Here is a 19,428-nt window from a genome sequence, read left to right on the forward strand (position 1 = left end):
GATGAAAATTTATAGGTACATTATAGTAAAATTTGAGAATTATCAAGAGGTACATTGTAGCATAATTTGAGCATTATTTCTTGGTACATTATAGTAAAATTTGCGCCTAACATAACAACCGTGATAATTACAATGATGAAGTTGTATTGCTTAGGCACATATTGGGGAAGTAGGTAGCACAAGATACAGTTCGAGTGTGAAGAACTAGAGAAGAAACTATGAGTAGTGTAATGTGCGACTAGAACCGTGCGTGCCATCTGCCCAGGTGGCTCTATAGAGCCACCTGGGCAGATGGCACGCAGGTGTCTAGTCGCAAAGGGTTTGGGGGAATTTTCCCGGAAGTTTGGCGCGTGTCATCCTCATAGTAAGAAACTATGAGGATGAAATTAGGTACTTTTTTATTTTACTATTGAATAAGACTTAGGTTGGACCACTATTTATTTCGTTAGGGAGTGAGTTCCATAGACTAGGTCCCTTAATTTGCATAGAGTGTTTACACAGATTAAGTTTGACCCTGGGGATATCAAAGAGATATTTATTTCTGGTGTGGTGATAATGGGTCCTATTACATCTGTCCAGGAAGAGTTTCAGAGCATGGTTTGCATTTAAGAACAGAGTTTTGTAAATGTAGTTGACACAAGAGAATGTGTGGAGGGAGTTTATGTTTAGCATGTTTAGGGATTTTAACAGGGGGCTGAGTGTTGTTTGAAAACAGAGTTTGTTAGTGTAATGACAGCTGATTTTTGCTGGGTAATGACGGGCTTGAAGTAGTTTGCAATGGTTGACCCCCATGCACAGATACTATATGTAAGATAGGGACAGATTAGCGCGTAGTATAGTGAGAGGAGAGCAGAGTTTGGAACATAATATCTGATTTTAGAGAGTATACAACCGTTTTTAAGACTTTCTTAGTTATGTGTTGTATGTTTGTGCTGAAATTGAGTCTCTTGTCAATGTATAGGCCAAGGAACTTTCCATCATTATTATTGCTGATCTTAACCACCTATTACCACTACCACATTAATCACATTTGCAACCATCACCGCTATCCCTGCTATAACCAACACCTTCCCCATTATTGCAGTGATGGAGATGTTGGGTGTGCAGGGCGCCACATAAGGCTGGCGGACATGATGACAACTAAGCGAGTGGACGGAGTAGCAGTGCGGGCCTGGGTGGTGAGTGGAGAGTCTGGACGCGGGAAGTCTACCATTGCTTGCTCCCTCGCTGCTGCCTGGAGCCAGGCTCACCCCGCCGTCATGGGCCTTGAACACTTCAAGGTCAGGGTTACCTCAAAGGGTGTCAGCCCATCCTCAGCTTTTTTTTTTTTTTTTTTTTTGAGATATATACAAGAGTTGTTACATTCTTGTACAGCCACTAGTACGCGTAGCGTTTCGGGCAAGTCCTTAATCCTATGGTCCCTGGAATACGATCCCCGCCGCGAAGAATCGTTGTTACAACCAAGTACACATTTTACTGTTGCGTTAAACAGAGGCTACAGTTAAGGATTTGCGCCCAGTAAATCCTCCCCGGCCAGGATACGAACCCATGACATAGCGCTCGCGGAACGCCAGGCGAGTGTCTTACCACTACACCACGGAGACTGCTAAAAGTTCAACTAAAAGTTGTTAGTTCATCAAGGAACCGAGAGCTTTAGATACAGTAGTACATTTACTATATGTACTGGTTATCTTGAGGTTATCTTGAGGTTATCTTGAGGTTATCTTGAGATGATTTCGGGGCTTTAGTGTCCCCGCGGCCCGGTCCTCGACCAGGCCTCCACCCCCAGGAAGCAGCCCGTGACAGCTGACTAACACCCAGGTACCTATTTTACTGCTAGGTAACAGGTGCATAGGGTGAAAGAAACTCTGCCCAATGTTTCTCGCCGGCGCCTGGGATCGAACCCAGGACCACAGGATCACAAGTCCAGCGTGCTGTCCGCTCGGCCGACCGGCTCCCTATTGATTGACTGGGACTAGTGATTGAGATCCTAGATGGTCCAAATTTTCCTGCATTCTTCCAGAGGATAAATCTAATTAAATCTAGCTAAATTTATCCAATCCAAGCTAAATTTATCACAATTCATCCAAGCTGAATTTAACCCATCATAACCTATAATTTCCTATCCTTACCTATAGTATCCTATCTAAATCCAAATTTATCCATGCCAGACCTATGGTGGGTTATTCTTTCTTAACATAACCCAGCGTACCCAATTTATCCATGCCAGACCTATGGTGGGTTATTCTTTCTTAACATAACCCAGCGTACACAATTTATCCATGCCAGACCTATGGTGGGTTATTCTTTCTTAACATAACCCAGCGTACCCAATTTATCCATGCCAGACCTATGGTGGGTTATTCTTTCTTAACATAACTCAGCGTACACAATTTATCCATGCCAGACCTATGGTGGGTTATTCTTTCTTAACATAACTCAGCGTACACAATTTATCCATGCCAGACCTATGGTGGGTTATTCTTTCTTAACATAACCCAGCGTACACAATTTATCCATGCCAGACCTATGGTGGGTTATTCTTTCTTAACATAACTCAGCGTACACAATTTATCCATGCCAGACCTATGGTGGGTTATTCTTTCTTAACATAACCCAGCGTACACAATTTATCCATGCCAGACCTATGGTGGGTTATTCTTTCTTAACATAACTCAGCGTACACAATTTATCCATGCCAGACCTATGGTGGGTTATTCTTTCTTAACATAACCCAGCGTACACAATTTATCCATGCCAGACCTATGGTGGGTTATTCTTTCTTAACATAACTCAGCGTACACAATTTATCCATGCCAGACCTATGGTGGGTTATTCTTTCTTAACATAACCCAGCGTACACAATTTATCCATGCCAGACCTATGGTGGGTTATTCTTTCTTAACATAACTCAGCGTACACAATTTATCCATGCCAGACCTATGGTGGGTTATTCTTTCTTAACATAACCCAGCGTACACAATTTATCCATGCCAGACCTATGGTGGGTTATTCTTTCTTAACATAACCCAGCGTACACAATTTATCCATGCCAGACCTATGGTGGGTTATTCTTTCTTAACATAACTCAGCGTACACAATTTATCCATGCCAGACCTATGGTGGGTTATTCTTTCTTAACATAACTCAGCGTACACAATTTATCCATGCCAGACCTATGGTGGGTTATTCTTTCTTAACATAACCCAGCGTACACAATTTATCCATGCCAGACCTATGGTGGGTTATTCTTTCTTAACATAACTCAGCGTACACAATTTATCCATGCCAGACCTATGGTGGGTTATTCTTTCTTAACATAACTCAGCGTACACAATTTATCCATGCCAGACCTATGGTGGGTTATTCTTTCTTAACATAACTCAGCGTACACAATTTATCCATGCCAGACCTATGGTGGGTTATTCTTTCTTAACATAACCCAGCGTACACAATTTATCCATGCCAGACCTATGGTGGGTTATTCTTTCTTAACATAACTCAGCGTACACAATTTATCCATGCCAGACCTATGGTGGGTTATTCTTTCTTAACATAACCCAGCGTACACAATTTATCCATGCCAGACCTATGGTGGGTTATTCTTTCTTAACATAACCCAGCGTACACAATTTCATCATATACTAAAATAAATTCAGCTAAATGTATTCATATTGAATCCATCCCCATCCAATTTTTTCCATCAGTACCTAATTTTAATTTACCCTTTAAGACCGGAGGGAGCTGGTCGGCCGAGCAGACAGCACACTGGACTTGTGATCCTGTGGTCCAGGGTTCGATCCTAGGCGCCGGCGAGAAACATTGGGCAGAGTTTCTTTCACCCTATGCCCCTGTTACCTAGCAGTAAAAAAAAATAGGTACCTGGGTGTTAGTCAGCTGTCACGGGCTGCTTCCTGGGGGTGGAGGCCTGGTCGAGGACCGGGCCGCGGGGACACTAAAGCCCCGAAATCATCTCAAGATAACCCTAACTATCCTAAAATAACCTAGCATAGCATATGGTATCCCATCTGAACCTTGGATAAACAAATTTGCAAGGGCTGTGACGAGGGTTCGAACCTACGTCCGAGAGGATCCCAGACGCTGCCTTAATCGACTGAGCTACGACATGGTGGATTTATTCATTTGGTGCATCACACCAGGGGGCCTCGTAGCCTGGTGGATAGCGCGCAGGACTCGTAATTCTGTGGCGCGGGTTCGATTCCCGCACGAGGCAGAAACAAATGGGCAAAGTTTCTTTCACCCTAAGTGCCCCTGTTACCTAGCAGTAAATAGGTACCTGGGAGTTAGTCAGCTGTCACGGGCTGCTTCCTGGGGTGTGTGTGTGTGGTGTGGGGAAAAAAAAAAGTAGTTAGTAAACAGTTGATTGACAGTTGAGAGGCGGGCCGAAAGAGCAAAGCTCAACCCCCGTAAAAACACAACTAGTAAACACACTACTGTGATTTCTGAGTGTAAACCTTGGATATCCTATCCAAACCTATGGTGACCTATTCTAACCTAATTAATCCAGCAATTCAATTAATTTCTTTCTTTATTATGCACCCAATACCCATCCCGTGGGCGGTGGTGTAAAGGATTACAGAGGCACATAATCGGTTCAGGAACTGAACCCTCTAGTTCGTTTAGCTAAGCAAATAACAATCTTTTGACGCTAGTTACAAAATTATTAATGTTGTATATACATGTACACATACTCATGCATACATGTACATATACATACGTATACATATATACATACGCATACATATTTAATCACCTACACAAATACACACATCAATAATCTTTTGTGTCATAAGTGATTCAACAAGAGGCTCACAACAGTCACTATACAACAGTCACTGGGGGCCTCGTAGCCTGGTGGAAAGCGCGTAGGACTCGTAATTCTGAGGCGCGGGTTCGATTCCCGCACGTAAAGGCAAAGTTTCTTTCACCCTGAATGCCCCTGTTACCTAGCAGTAAATAGGTACCTGAGGAGTTAGTCAGCTGTCACGGGCTGCTTCCTGGTGTGTGTGTGGTGTGGAAAAAATAAGTAGTTAGTAAACAGTTGATTGACAACCTGAGAGGTGGACCGAAAAAGCAAATCTCAACCCCCGTAAACATAACTAGGTGAATACAAGGCACTTTACAGCTATGGTGAGTCGCACAGTAACTAGTCTTGCTGCACACCCACCCAACTGGGCGGCAGCTTTACAGTCATGTGCTCCACACCCACCCAACTGGGCGGCAGCTTTACAGTCATGTTCTCCACACCCACCCAACTGGGCGGCAGCTTTACAGTCATGTGCATGCATTACTTACAGTAATGCATGCACATGACTGTAAAGACATCCTTTTCTAATTTATCCTAACAGAAACCAAATTTAAGCAAATATTCTCTATCGTGCCAAATATATCCTAATATATTCCGACAGAAGCTATACCTAACCAATGTAACCAAATGCACCTCATCATGCCAGATTTATCCCACTGGAAGCTAAATCTAACTCTACCCAAATTCTCAATATCCCAATATTTATCCCTATTCATCCTAACAGAAGCTAAATCTAATTAAAGGGGGGGGGGGGTAGAAATAGCCTAAGCTACTCTATCCCTTTGAGATGTATTTATTGCTTATCTCAATAAACATACTTGAACTTGAACTTGATCTAATTAAATTTAAGGAAATTTATTATATCCTACCAAAATGTATTTTTAGTTTATACCAGCAGAAGCTAAATCTAAGCAAATATAGCAAAATTTAAGGAATCATATCAAAATGTTTCCTAATTAATCCTATCCAAGTTGAATTTTACCCATCTTAATCGAATAAGAACAAAAGAACAAAGGTAACTGCAGAAGGCCCATTGGCCCATACGAGGCAGCTCCTATTTATAACCACCCAATCCCACTCATATACATGTCCAACCCGCGCTTGAAACAATCGAGGGACCCCACCTCCATAATGTTACGCGGCAATTGGTTCCACAAATCAACAGCATAAGAACAAAGGTAACTGCAGAAGGCTATTAAGAACAATCTAACTCATAATCCCATCGCATACACAAGGAAATCGCATTAAAGTGATATATCAGTGAAAACAAAAATAACTGGAGCAATACAGGGAAGAGAACCATGGAGGGTACCGCACAGCCGCGCACTTTACCTCTAGACCACAACATGACGCCTCTAGACCACAACATGACGCCTCTAGACCACCTTCCTCTTTAAAAAAAACATACATGGGTTGACAATAGAGAGGTAAGGTAGGTTACAGGGAATTTATTAGGTATAGCTTCGTTTTTATCTTAAACTGGTTGAGAGAGGTACAGTCTTTAACATGGTTGGGAAGGTCATTCCACATTCTGGGCCCCTTGATTTGTAGAGCATTTCTAGTTTGATTAAGTCGTACTTAAATATATGGATTTAAACTATTTCACACAGATAGATATATTAGACGAGGAGGTGGAGTAGCCATATATGTTAGGGACAATTTGAAATGTAGTCTCAAAGAGGGAATCAAAACAGAGCCACACACAGAAACTATTTGGATTGAATTAAACGAAAAAGCTAATAATATTATAATAGGAGTAATATATAGGCCACCAAATTTAGACAGAATGGAAGCAAAGCATCTATGGGATGAAATATCTAGAGCATCTAGATCTAACAGTATTTATGTCATGGGTGACTTTAATTTTAGCGGAATAAACTGGTTGAACAAAACAGGGAATAGTGAAGCAGAAGATTTTCTAGAATTAATTGACGATTGCTTTCTTACGCAACACATTAAGGAACCAACACGGGAAAATAATATTTTAGATTTAGTGTTAACTAACAGGGAAACGCAAATTAATGACATCGAAATAGGGAGTGAGCTAGGGAGCAGTGATCACAAAGAAATCAGATTTAGCATAGAATGGAATAGACCAGTAGGAGAAAATTCTGTTAAAGTGCCAGATTTTCGAAAAGCTGATTTTAATAGCCTAAGAAATTTTTTGGGTCAAATTGATTGGAAAGGCTTGGGTATGGGGTGTGGGCCGGTCTTGGAGCGAGACATGAACCCAGCGATAGGTGACTTAAATGGGGATTTCGATGTGGATTCAATATATAACTTATTTAAGAATATTCTAAACAAAGCACAGGAACGTAGTATACCATACAAATTGAATAGATCGTATACTAATAACCCAAAGTGGATAACAAAGAAATTGAAGAACCTTATAGGTAAAAAGAGAGCTTGGTACAAAAGGATTAAAAATGGGGAGGTCACTTTAGAACAGGAATTCGTACAACTGGTTAGAAATGTTAAAAAAGAGATAAGGAAAGCAAAAAGAAACTATGAAGTTCGCATAGCAGGGCAAGCAAAGACAAATCCTAAAGGGTTTTTTCAGTTATATCGTACTAAGACTAGGGAAAGGATAGGTCCATTAAAAACTGAGACAGGTCAAATAACAGATAGTGATGAAGAGATGAGTAGTATTTTTAATAAATATTTTGTATCTGTATTTACTAAAGAGGAACTTAACAATATGCCTTCAGCCGAACAAGTCTATGTGGGTGGGGACGAGGACAGGTTGACGAGTTTAGCAGTTACCAGGGAGGATGTTCTTAAACAAATAGTAAAACTCAAACCAAACAAATCCCCAGGGCCGGATGAAGTGTTTGCCAGGGTGCTTAAAGAATGCAAAGAGGAGCTTTGTGACCCACTGTCAACCATATTTAATAAATCAATAGAGTCAGGCAGAGTGCCAGAGTTTTGGAAAGTTGCTAATGTGATACCAGTTTTTAAGAAAGGAGATAGATCACTTGCGTCTAACTATCGACCAATTAGCCTAACGTCTATTGTGGGAAAGTTACTCGAATCTATAATAGCAAATAAAATTCGTCTTCATCTTGAAAAACATAAATTAATAATTGAGTCGCAACATGGTTTTATAAATGGCCGTTCATGTTTAACAAATTTGTTATCTTTTTATTCTAGCATTGTTGAGGCAGTTGATAGTGGTAAGGATTGCGATGTTGTATACCTTGACTTTAGCAAAGCTTTTGATACAGTGCCACATGAAAGACTGATTAAAAAAATAGAGTCTCATGGTATTGGGGGTGCTATATTAAGCTGGATTAGGGCATGGCTATACCAAAGGAAACAGAGAGTTAGTATAAATGGAATCAAGTCAGAGTGGGAAAATGTTGTAAGTGGAGTGCCTCAAGGCTCTGTCCTGGGACCTCTGTTGTTTATAATATATATAAATGATTTAGATTCAGGTTTGAGTAGCAACATTTGCAAATTTGCCGATGATACGAAAATCGGTAGGGAAATTAATTCGGAGGAGGACTCACTATCACTTCAAGTTGATCTAGATAGGGTTTTGAAATGGTCAAAGGATTGGCAGATGCAGTTTAATGCTGATAAATGTAAAGTTCTGAGGTTAGGTAATGATGATAGAGTTACAAGATACGAGCTAGATGGTGTTGTGATTGCGAAGTCGGATTGCGAAAGGGATCTGGGAGTTATGATTAGTAAGAATTTAAAACAAAAGGATCAATGCATAAATGTTCGTAATAAGGCAAATCGGACACTTGGATTTATTAATCGCAGCGTTAGTAACAAGACACCTGGTGTGGTTCTCAAGCTATATCTTGCTCTAGTTAGGCCCCATTTAGATTATGCAGTTCAGTTTTGGTCGCCATATTATAGAATGGATATAAATTCACTTGAACGTGTCCAGCGTAGGATGACTAAGTTAATTCCCCAAATTAGAAATCTTTCATATGAAGAAAGATTAACAAAGCTTAAGTTGCATTCACTGGAAAGGCGAAGAGTTAGGGGTGACATGATAGAGGTTTACAAGTGGATGAATGGACATAACCGGGGGGATATTAATAGGGTATTAAAAGTATCAACACAGGACAGAACACGAAACAATGGATATAAATTGGATAAGTTTAGATTTAGGAAAGACTTGGGTAAATACTGGTTCAGTAACAGGGTTGTTGATTTGTGGAACCAATTGCCGCGTAACATTGTGGAGGTGGGGTCCCTCGATTGTTTCAAGCGCGGGTTGGACAAGTATATGAGTGGGATTGGGTGGTTATAGAATAGGAGCTGCCTCGTATGGGCCAATAGGCCTTCTGCAGTTACCTTTGTTCTTATGTTCTTATGTACTTAACATGGCATAAGTTCTACAATCTGGGAATCCACTACATTTACAGGCATCTGGAGGATTTTGGCTTACGTAGTACAATCAGGACTCTAATTACGTTATTTATTATCATAACATTAAACGGTTTGCACCACGGTGTTGCCAGAACGTTGTAGTATTTTTATAAATTTTTCGTGTTTGGCCGAATTTTTTCGGCCAAACAATGATAATGCCCCCTTAAGCCAGTCCAGATTTGTCATAATCCCCGCACGTTCTGTTGTAAGTAATGGGGTTCTCCACCATTCTCCAGCTTCAAATACACAGGGAAATCACACTAATGATATATCAGTGATAAAATAAGTTGGAACAATGCTGGGGTGAGTGCCAGGCGGTTATATGTAAAACTTGAACTGAAACTTGTAGTACTCTGGATTCAGATGAATCCTAGGTTGTATATTTAACACCATATCCTCAGAGCCTCAGCCTCCTGAGACTCTGCCTCAGAAAGCTGCCAGGGGCCAGATTCACGAAAGCACTTACGCAAACGCTTACGAACGTGTACATCTTTCCTCAATCTTTGACGGCTTTGGTTACATTTATTAAACAGTTTACAAGCATGAAAACTTCCCATTCAACTGTTGTTATTATTATAAACAGCCTCCTGGTGCTTCCGAGCTCATTAACAGTTTAATAATTGTAAACAAAGCCGCCAAAGATTGAGAAAAGATGTACAGGTTCGTAAGTGTTTGCGTAAGTGCTTTCGTGAATCTGGCCCCTGGGGTCGTTCATACCCTTGCTGGGGCGGTTCTTCTCCGGCGCCGACCACGGTGGTCTCCGGGGTTGGAGTCCCTGTGTACTTGTTTTCACCAACTTCGAGGTCATTCCCAGAACTCACAGTTCCTGCGACGGCGCTGGAACCAATCGTATTGGCGTTTGCCTTTCCATTGGAGACTTTCGGCGCCGTGGAGAAGGGGGGGGGGGACCTGCTGCATGGGTAACAGCTTCTCCCCTGTATCAACCTACCCTGGCCTTGCGCCCTGGAGAGGCCACTCCAGACCGACAACCAGAGCTCAACTCCATAGTCTCCTGAGACTGATGGATGGCTACTACTATCGTGGTTTAGAGATAAGGTACGCCGGTTGGGTGTACCCAGGTCGAGGGTTCGAATCCCCCGAATTTTTTTCCACTTGATTTTCTCAGTGACATCGCATTGATCGCTGTATGTGAGATGAGGGTATGCGTCTTTGGGATAAAAAATTAACATCTAAATGCTAATAGGTTTTAATTGGGGATTAATGTAAATAATCTAAATAATGCGTCGTTGAGAATCTCGATAAACGCCAACTGTGAATGTATACACTCTGGCTTCCTGTCCCCTGACATAGTGAATTAAAATATTACAAAACAATTTAAAAAGAAAATTAATTAAGATTTGATTTGGAGGGATACTAGTATGGCAACAGGAATATGGGACAGATTGGGAACAAGAAAACGGAACAGATTACCGAATGTCATAAAATGTTTACTCGAATATAGTACATGAGCAGGCGATGAGTCACAATAACGGGGCTAAAGTATGTTGACCAGACCACACACTAGAAGGTGAAGGGACGACGACGTTTCGGTCCGTCCTGGACCATTCTCAAGTCAGTTGTCATCAATGGTCCAGGACGGACCGAAACGTTGTCGTCCCTTCACCTTCTAGTGTGTGGTCTAGTCAACAAAGTACATGAGTTAAAGTGGATCACCAATAGTCCATCTGGATTTTCTTTTAATTCACATAGGCGATGTGACTGGCCTCGAACAGTGTTCAAGAGAGAACTGGATAAGCACCTCCAAAGGATACCTGATCAACCCGGCTGTGACTCATACGTCAGGCTGCGAGCAGCCGCGTCCAACAGCCTGGTTGACCAGTCCAGCAACGATAAGGCCTGGTCGACGACCAGGCCGCGGGGACGCTAAGCCCCGGAATCATCTCACGGTAAGGTAGGCCTATCATAATTGGATGTAGATGTATATGATCGAGGCTGGGTGGATATAAATATCACCATTTGGTCACCACTTGGTTCGGGAGACATCTCCCGTCACGCAGGGTGCAGTTGCGCCTCCACAGATCTCCAGTATCATCTTTTGATACTGGTAATGGCTCGAAAGGGCCACCACTTACGGGCTATTCATGCCCGTGCCACCTCTTGGGTGGCTTAATCTTCATCAATCAATCAATCAATCCAACCAGCCCTCTCGTTTTTTGACGTATATACCCTTGGGGCAAATGCTGATGTACTCAATTGATCATAGCGGCTTGCGAAATTGACGTTATATTTCATTTTATATTCGTGGGTCCTTGGTTAGGTTAGGCCGTTTAGTACGTCAGTTTAGTGACGTTGGGAACGCTCGGGAGGCCGGGGTGAATCCTCAAGGACCAATTGGCCTGCTACAGGTTTCTTGAATTCTTAAAGGTGAGATGAACACAACAGAATGGATATATATGAATGAGGAAGGGCCAATAGGCTTTCTACAGTTCCCTCAATTATTATGTTATGTTCTTATAAATACGCGAGTTTGGTTAGACATAAACACATGATGCTTTTCAGGGATCAATGGTCTATTTGAATTCTTAGAGGTGAGTATTTGGCTTAACATATATGAGTATGGGAGGACATAAATAGATGTTGCTAATTATTGGCCAATAAGAATGTTATGTATCATAAACAATTCTTGACGCAGAAACATACTGACATAAACAACATAGGAGCAATATGCACCATGGTACGCCATGGTTGATACCTGGTTGATACCTGGTTGATACCTGGTTGATACCTGGTTGATACCTGGTTGATGGGGTTCTGGGAGTTGTTCTACTGCCCAAGCCCGGCCCGAGGCCAGGCTTGACTTGTGAGAGTTTGGTCCACCAGGCTGTTGCTTGGAGCGGCCCGCAGGCCCACATATACCTGGTTGATGGGGTTCTGGGAGTTCTTCTACTCCCCAAGCCCGGCCCGAGGCCAGGCTTGACTTGTGAGAGTTTGGTCCACCAGGCTGTTGCTTGGAGCGGCCCGCAGGCCCACATATACCTGGTTGATGGGGTTCTGGGAGTTCTTCTACTGCCCAAGCCCGGCCCGAGGCCAGGCTTGACTTGTGAGAGTTTGGTCCACCAGGCTGTTGCTTGGAGCGGCCCGCAGGCCCACATATACCTGGTTGATGGGGTTCTGGGAGTTGTTCTACTCCCCAAGCCCGGCCCGAGGCCAGGCTTGACTTGTGAGAGTTTGGTCCACCAGGCTGTTGCTTGGAGCGGCCCGCAGGCCCACATATACCTGGTTGATGGGGTTCTGGGAGTTCTTCTACTGCCCAAGTCCGGCCCGAGGCCAGGCTTGACTTGTGAGAGTTTGGTCCACCAGGCTGTTGCTTGGAGCGGCCCGCAGGCCCACATGTACCTGGTTGATGGGGTTCTGGGAGTTCTTCTACTGCCCAAGCCCGGCCCGAGGCCAGGCTTGACTTGTGAGAGTTTGGTCCACCAGGCTGTTGCTTGGAGCGGCCCGCAGGCCCACATATACCTGGTTGATGGGGTTCTGGGAGTTCTTCTACTCCCCAAGCCCGGCCCGAGGCCAGGCTTGACTTGTGAGAGTTTGGTCCACCAGGCTGTTGCTTGGAGCGGCCCGCAGGCCCACATATACCTGGTTGATGGGGTTCTGGGAGTTGTTCTACTGCCCAAGCCCGGCCCGAGGCCAGGCTTGACTTGTGAGAGTTTGGTCCACCAGGCTGTTGCTTGGAGCGGCCCGCAGGCCCACATATACCTGGTTGATGGGGTTCTGGGAGTTCTTCTACTCCCCAAGCCCGGCCCGAGGCCAGGCTTGACTTGTGAGAGTTTGGTCCACCAGGCTGTTGCTTGGAGCGGCCCGCAGGCCCACATATACCTGGTTGATGGGGTTCTGGGAGTTCTTCTACTGCCCAAGCCCGGCCCGAGGCCAGGCTTGACTTGTGAGAGTTTGGTCCACCAGGCTGTTGCTTGGAGCGGCCCGCAGGCCCACATATACCTGGTTGATGGGGTTCTGGGAGTTCTTCTACTCCCCAAGCCCGGCCCGAGGCCAGGCTTGACTTGTGAGAGTTTGGTCCACCAGGCTGTTGCTTGGAGCGGCCCGCAGGCCCACATATACCTGGTTGATGGGGTTCTGGGAGTTCTTCTACTGCCCAAGTCCGGCCCGAGGCCAGGCTTGACTTGTGAGAGTTTGGTCCACCAGGCTGTTGCTTGGAGCGGCCCGCAGGCCCACATATACCTGGTTGATGGGGTTCTGGGAGTTCTTCTACTCCCCAAGCCCGGCCCGAGGCCAGGCTTGACTTGTGAGAGTTTGGTCCACCAGGCTGTTGCTTGGAGCGGCCCGCAGGCCCACATATACCTGGTTGATGGGGTTCTGGGAGTTCTTCTACTCCCCAAGCCCGGCCCGAGGCCAGGCTTGACTTGTGAGAGTTTGGTCCACCAGGCTGTTGCTTGGAGCGGCCCGCAGGCCCACATATACCTGGTTGATGGGGTTCTGGGAGTTCTTCTACTCCCCAAGCCCGGCCCGAGGCCAGGCTTGACTTGTGAGAGTTTGGTCCACCAGGCTGTTGCTTGGAGCGGCCCGCAGGCCCACATATACCTGGTTGATGGGGTTCTGGGAGTTCTTCTACTCCCCAAGCCCGGCCCGAGGCCAGGCTTGACTTGTGAGAGTTTGGTCCACCAGGCTGTTGCTTGGAGCGGCCCGCAGGCCCACATATACCTGGTTGATGGGGTTCTGGGAGTTCTTCTACTGCCCAAGTCCGGCCCGAGGCAAGGCTTGACTTGTGAGAGTTTGGTCCACCAGGCTGTTGCTTGGAGCGGCCCGCAGGCCCACATATACCTGGTTGATGGGGTTCTGGGAGTTCTTCTACTCCCCAAGCCCGGCCCGAGGCCAGGCTTGACTTGTGAGAGTTTGGTCCACCAGGCTGTTGCTTGGAGCGGCCCGCAGGCCCACATATACCTGGTTGATGGGGTTCTGGGAGTTGTTCTACTCCCCAAGCCCGGCCCGAGGCCAGGCTTGACTTGTGAGAGTTTGGTCCACCAGGCTGTTGCTTGGAGCGGCCCGCAGGCCCACATATACCTGGTTGATGGGGTTCTGGGAGTTCTTCTACTGCCCAAGCCCGGCCCGAGGCCAGGCTTGACTTGTGAGAGTTTGGTCCACCAGGCTGTTGCTTGGAGCGGCCCGCAGGCCCACATATACCTGGTTGATGGGGTTCTGGGAGTTCTTCTACTCCCCAAGCCCGGCCCGAGGCCAGGCTTGACTTGTGAGAGTTTGGTCCACCAGGCTGTTGCTTGGAGCGGCCCGCAGGCCCACATACCCACATACCCAATATGCCCGGTTGGGCATATTGCTCCTGGCTGTCTGAGCAATAGGGGGGGGGGGGGTACCACCTCTGGTGGTACCCCCCCAAAAGGTAAAACACAAAAGGTATGAATAGTGTTACAGGGTGTCAACAGTACTGGTGTTTCAGGCAGTGTTGGTGCTGGACGGACTGGCTGTAGCGACTGGAGGCTGCTGGGAGGCTGCCAAGACCTTCCTGTCTGAGACGGTCGCTAGGTGGGGGCCTCTACAGGTGGCAGAGTGGCTGGAGACGGCGACGGTGCTAGTCATCATCGATGACTTCCTGCTGAAGAAGGCGAGTGGGGCGCTGGAGGAGGCACTGCAAGAGTGGACAGAAGCATCGTTCTTGTTGCTGACTACACCCGCTGAGGGACGGGCCACAGTGACACTGACGGCCACTAAGGTGCCCAGCGTCCTCTTCAACCTGGAGGGTTTGGACAGATGCGATGTGTTGACACTTGCCGGCAGGTACCTGCCAGAGGAGCAGCTGGAAGGATTTAGCAGCTGGCTGGCCAGCAGCTGGAGCTTCACTGGGGAGGTGCTGTCTTATCCTCGCTTGGTGGCCCCGGCCTGCCTTGCCTGGAGGCTAGGAGGCATCACACACCTCACAGTCACTGTTACACAGTTCATGTGGAGTCTGATTGAGGCACAGTTCTCACAGCACAGTGAACTGAACGAGAGCCTGCTTGCTGGGTGGCTCCTAGCGCTGGGGGCGCTGGCTAGGAGGAGCCTGGAGTCTTTGAAGCTCATAAACAGAGAGGAACTACTGAAGGAAGCGAGAAAATTGTTCGCTAGTAGCATGGCGGAGACGGTGGCATTGTCACTGCCTCTTCCACTATCGGCGTCAGCTGGGTGCCTCTATGCCGTCTCCCTGCCTCACCCTCTCATCCAGTTCCTCGCTGGCTGGGATGTCATCCACCAGGTCCTGCGAGGAACACCCTTGAAGTCGTTGGTTAAAAGACTGCAGGATGAAGACACAGTTGTCCTGTACGCCGCAGGACATCTTTCCCGCCTTCTGTGCTACAGTCCTGACTACCCAGACAAGCAGGTAGCCCGTGCAGCCAAGAACCTCGTGTTGCACATGGATCGTGCTAAGGATCGTTTCGGCTACACCCTGAAGGCCATTCATGAGTGTAGGAACGAGTCTAGAGTCCTTCGCGTCTTGCTGGATGAGGTCGAATTCCCCAAGAGGTGGGAGGTGTGCGACGGTGCAGTGCTGGTGGAGCCTCTCACTGCTCTCCTGCGACATGCAACACCGGAGAAAATACACCTCACAGTGGGGAGGAACTGCATGGGACCTGATCTAGAGGGAGTGGTGGCTCACCTGGCTAAGACTACCATCCCCATTTTTCTAGCAGAAATGAATCACCTGGAGTGGGACAACCCGGACACTAGCGATAGTCTTGTGGCAGTGATACAGAGAGGCAGGCAACACCTGCAAGACTTCATAGGCTGCTTGAACACTCCCACAATCAACAGCTTGTGTCGGTCGGAGACTACGAGATACCTGGTTTGTTTGAGGGTGAGAGTGACGGACAACAAGTCAGTTGAGGCTATTCTGAAGTGTCCTAGAGATATACCTTCGTTGATGTGGCTCGAAGTGGACTTCGATGTGCCTCTGCGTGATCTGGACAAGAGCCAGTTGCCCCAGGTCAACACCCCGCTCATGGACGTGTGCTTTAAAGATATCTGCGACAACGATGTGGCTCTTCTGTGCGATTTGTTGGCTCACATCCGTTCAAGATACTCTGGTGTGCACATGACTCGCTCAGCCCTCACACCACAGGGGGTAACGGAGGTGTTGAAGTACTTCTATAAGAGGGGCATGATGATGACGGTTGATTCAGCCGTCATCAATAGATATCGTAGGTGGAGATTCCCAGTGCTGGAGACGATACCCATGACAGAGGAGCTGACGGATGATAAAGTGAGACACTTACTGGGATACGATGACCGCTACCATTACAGCGAAAACGAGGTGTGGTCTAGCGTGCTCACCACCAGCGTTGATGCCAGAGCTCTCGCTAACTTCTTCATCGCTATGGAGGACCTCATCTTTTTCCGCTACGTCTGTGCTAACTTCAGCGTCATCAAGAACACAGATGGCACCACAGAAGTGAAAGAGCTGGTTAGGTACTTGTAGGAGGGTGTTCAGAGTGCTAGAGAGGTCGAGAAGAGAGAGAGAATTATCAGGGGAAGGCGCCAAGTCATTACCACTATATAGCACTATGGAAGGGGTCAGTATAAGAATTTTTGATGGGGAGGGCGAAAGGAATGGGAGCGAACTTCTTGGACGCTGATGTTGTGTCGTGAATAGTGGTGAAGGCATTGTATAGTGGAAGTGGTTACAGTGAAGGCATTGTATAGTGGAAGTGGTGACAGTGGTAATGGGTCTTGTGTAGTGGAAGTGGTGACAGTGATAATGGGTCTTGTGTAGTGGAAGTGGTGACAGTGAAGGCATTGTGTAGTGGAAGTGGTTACAGTGATAATGGGTCTTGTGTAGTGGAAGTGGTGACAGTGAAGGCATTGTGTAGTGGAAGTGGTGACAGTGGTAATGGGTCTTGTGTAGTGGAAGTGGTGACAGTGATAATGGGTCTTGTGTAGTGGAAGTGGTTACAGTGATAATGGGTCTTGTGTAGTGGAAGTGGTGACAGTGATAATGGGTCTTGTGTAGTGGAAGTGGTGACAGTGGTAATGGGTCTTGTGTAGTGGAAGTGGTGACAGTGATAATGGGTCTTGTGTAGTGGAAGTGGTTACAGTGATAATGGGTCTTGTGTAGTGGAAGTGGTGACAGTGAAGGCATTGTGTAGTGGAAGTGGTGACAGTGATAATGGGTCTTGTGTAGTGGAAGTGGTGACAGTGATAATGGGTCTTGTGTAGTGGAAGTGGTGACAGTGATAATGGGTCTTGTGTAGTGGAAGTGGTGACAGTGATAATGGGTCTTGTGTAGTGGAAGTGGTGACAGTGATAATGGGTCTATGTAATGGTACAGATATGAAGTAGTAATTATCAAAAGAAAGAGGCAAGCCGGGAAGACTATATAGCATATATATAGGGTATAGTGACGATGATTACAGTGATGAAGATGGTGTGAAATACAAATGGTTTCAATGCAGATGTGGCCTCCAGCACCCGAGTAACACCGGGTACTCGTTCCAGTATCACTATAAATATATATATATATATCTTTAGCAGTTTGCCGGGTATCATCAAAGTAGTACATATCTGACCTTCACTCTGCATTTTACCAAGCAAATGTGGAGGTAATTTTATAAGAGTGAGGCACTTAAGGTGAGGTACAAGGTTTATAAGAGTGAGGCACTTGAGGTGAGCTACAAGGAAGGAGACCTCAAGTGTGTTACCAGGGATATATATATATATCAGGAGAACGGATGCAGAAGTTCGAAGGCCCTCAAGGGGAGAAAGACGAGTTTTATTTCCCATTTTATTCAGTCAGATATTCCAAAGGTGTGACTGTGGAGGCCTGGTCGACGACCGGGCCGCGGGGACACTAAGCCCCGGAAGCACCTCAAAGTAACCTCAAGGTAAGGTGGGGTAATTTTCCCAGCAGGAATTTATTTGTTTTTAATTTATTTAAATATTGATTTATGGAATTTACTTCAATTTATTATTATTAATTCAAAGTGGACTGTATATTTACAAGTTATCGTGCTAGGTGTTGTACACAAGTTTGGTGCGTTATATACACGAATAAGGGTTATAAATAAGTTATATTGTTATTGTTAATACTAAAGTTAAAATGGGTTAATTAAAAGTTATATTGGCCTAAGCTGTTAAGTTATTAGTGTGAGAGCCGGCTCACCAACATGAGATTTGCCACATGTGGTCCGTCTTCAAGCTGTATTAATGGCGGAGGTTGGTCATTGTCAGTTAGTAAGCTTCTGTACAGGTTCATGAAGCAAGTAAGCTTCTGTACAGGTTCATGAAGCAAGTAAGCTTCTGTACAGGTTCATGAAGCAAGTAAGCTTCTGTACAGGTTCATGAAGCAAGTAAGCTTCTGTACAGGTTCATGAAGGTGTTAACAGCTCTCTGGGAGTTCTTCACTTCATCAAAGGTTACCTCCTCAATATTTATACCATAACAATTGTACAAAATTTATTATTCAATACATATGACTTTTAATAATGTGGATTGTGTTATTAGTAAAACCTGGCTCACCCTTGTTGTTGTTGTTGTTATGTAATAAGCCTAACCTACCTAATAGTACATTGGCCAAAAACTAAACAACATGGGGTTCAGTTGGATAATTAGCACTTCCCGTTACTGATGATGAGGTCACTGTAGCAGAATCACTGTTCAGCGATCAATATTTGAGATCTTTGCAGTGTTGCGTATTGCAAGACATCACAGACAGACAAGACAATAATACAGGAGAAGATGCCCATGGGGCGAGCCTTGAAGTGGGGACAGCTGAGGAGAAGTCGGTGAGAGGAAACGCTGAAGTTGATGAGGGGCCTCGTAGCCTGGTGGATAGCGCGCAGGACTCGTAATTCTGTGGCGCGGGTTCGATTCCCGCACGAGGCAGAAACAAATGGGCAAAGTTTCTTTCACCCTGAATGCCCCTGTTACCTAGCAGTAAATAGGTACTTGGGAGTTAGTCAGCTGTCGCGGGCTGCTTCCTGGGGGTGGAGGCCTGGTCGAGGACCGGGCCACGGGGACACTAAAAAGCCACATCTCAAGATAACCCCACATCTAGCTAGGCTGGGAGACGGGTCTGGAAGGCGGCAGTGGCAGTGCTTCTGCATTCAAGGTGGAGACAATCTTGCTTCTGTGTGGTGCTTCTTCTTTCATCTTTCTTCTTTCTATTTCTTTATGCTGCGTGTAATCATCTGATCTTTGTACTCAGCGTAGTCACTTTGAATGAGGTCGGGTGACAGTATAGATTCATCGCATTC

The 19,428-nt window shown here is 45.8% G+C and overlaps 1 protein-coding gene across 1 annotated transcript in view; it reads left to right on the top strand.

Moving 5' to 3' along the window:
- Positions 1 to 18,662, top strand: part of LOC123755825 (uncharacterized) — a 34,141-nt gene extending 15,479 nt beyond the window's left edge. The window contains exons 2-3 of the mRNA XM_045738687.2: positions 1,085 to 1,280; positions 14,643 to 18,662. Of these exons, the coding sequence (XP_045594643.2) occupies positions 1,085 to 1,280; positions 14,643 to 16,655 (2,209 nt within the window). The 3' untranslated portion in view covers positions 16,656 to 18,662. The remainder of the gene's footprint in view (positions 1 to 1,084; positions 1,281 to 14,642) is intronic.
- Positions 18,663 to 19,428: the final 766 nt, after the last annotated feature.

Source organism: Procambarus clarkii, chromosome 55 (assembly GCF_040958095.1).
Source record: "Procambarus clarkii isolate CNS0578487 chromosome 55, FALCON_Pclarkii_2.0, whole genome shotgun sequence".
Classification (NCBI taxonomy): Eukaryota; Metazoa; Arthropoda; class Malacostraca; order Decapoda; family Cambaridae; genus Procambarus; species Procambarus clarkii.